This window comes from Scyliorhinus torazame, chromosome 22 (assembly GCF_047496885.1).
Source record: "Scyliorhinus torazame isolate Kashiwa2021f chromosome 22, sScyTor2.1, whole genome shotgun sequence".
Classification (NCBI taxonomy): Eukaryota; Metazoa; Chordata; class Chondrichthyes; order Carcharhiniformes; family Scyliorhinidae; genus Scyliorhinus; species Scyliorhinus torazame.
Genome location: NC_092728.1, coordinates 45,022,365 through 45,023,555, shown reverse-complemented (window position 1 = coordinate 45,023,555; position 1,191 = coordinate 45,022,365). Strand labels below are relative to the sequence as shown.

Here is a 1,191-nt window from a genome sequence, read left to right as displayed (position 1 = left end):
ATTAAACAAAATTATATTTAATATTTTATTCAAAAATAATAACATTTAAATACATTATTAAATAAATAGCATAAATAAATATTACACAATACAATTTTAAATTAGCAGTTCAAGTACTGACCGGGTCAGTGGCTAAAATAGTGTTCAGATCACTGGGTGTGATTTATCCTGGTAGAGCCGCCCTCACCAGGGCTCTCAATTCATTCAGCAGCAGTGACATTGACAGTACAGATCTAACAAAGTTCAGACTGCCGCATACCAACAAATTTCTTACTGTACGATCTCCAGTCCAAGATATGGATATAATCTGGTTCACTCAATCCCAGATCTGAATGTAATCCGGTTCTCTCAATCCCGGATTTGGATGCAATCCGGTTCTCTCAATCCCGGATCTGAATGTAATCCAGTTGTCTCAATCCTCGATCTGGATGCAATCTGGTTCTCTCAGTCCCAGGTCACTCTGTTCCTTTGGGTTTCACAGTCTTAGGGCAGTTGCCTCTTTGTAGAGCTCCAGGTAAGAGCAGCCCATTGCTTTGAGGGTGTTGTCCAGCACACTTTGCGCCGTCTGGCTGCTGTTGAAGGGCAGCCCGCCGGCCGGTGAGTCCTGTTGGGGCAGCCGGGTGCCACTCAGCTCCCCCTCTCCGGCCAGCGGCGCTGGCTGTTCCGAGTAGATCTGCAGAGCCACCACGGCGCAGAGGAGCAGGAGGCAGCTCTTAATGTGATCCCTCTGCGGGGGAGGGAGGTAGCGCCTGCCGGTGGCTGGGTACAGTATCCTGCGGGGCCGCTTGCTGCTCCTGCTGGGCTGCTGGTACCGGGACAGAGCGCTCAGCGATTCGGTGTCGAAGGTGAAGATCTCGCCTTGGGAGGGCACTTTCCTTGGACCGAAAGGCTGCGAGGTGGGACAGCGGAGACACATGGCCAAGCTCTGAGTGCAGTTTTTTCTCTCTCTCTCTCTCTCTCTGTGCTGCCCTGTACTGCTCGCTGCCTCAGTCTCTCTGCTTTTTTATATTCCCACCCTGTGACTCAGCCTCCGATGCTCTCAATCCCGCCCCTCACTCCTGATTGACCGCTACACCGCCCCCTTTCATTCGGAGAGTCCCCGAATTTCAGTGTCGAATCACAAGGAGGCTGTTCGGCCCTTCGCGTCGGTGCTAGCTCTCTGAATGAGCAATTCATCTGGTGCCTTCCCAT

General features: G+C 51.2%; 1 protein-coding gene across 1 annotated transcript; it reads right to left on the bottom strand.

Annotated features, from left to right (window-relative positions):
- Positions 1 to 475: 475 nt before the first annotated feature.
- Positions 476 to 916, bottom strand: LOC140399464 (radiation-inducible immediate-early gene IEX-1-like). Its single transcript, XM_072489040.1, has one exon. It carries the CDS (start codon positions 914 to 916, stop codon positions 476 to 478), a length of 441 nt encoding a protein of 146 aa, XP_072345141.1.
- Positions 917 to 1,191: the final 275 nt, after the last annotated feature.

Bases quoted from the DNA above. Each gene is read 5' to 3' on its own strand.
- LOC140399464 (XM_072489040.1), bottom strand. From the start codon at position 916: ATGTGTCTCCGCTGTCCCACCTCGCAGCCTTTCGGTCCAAGGAAAGTG.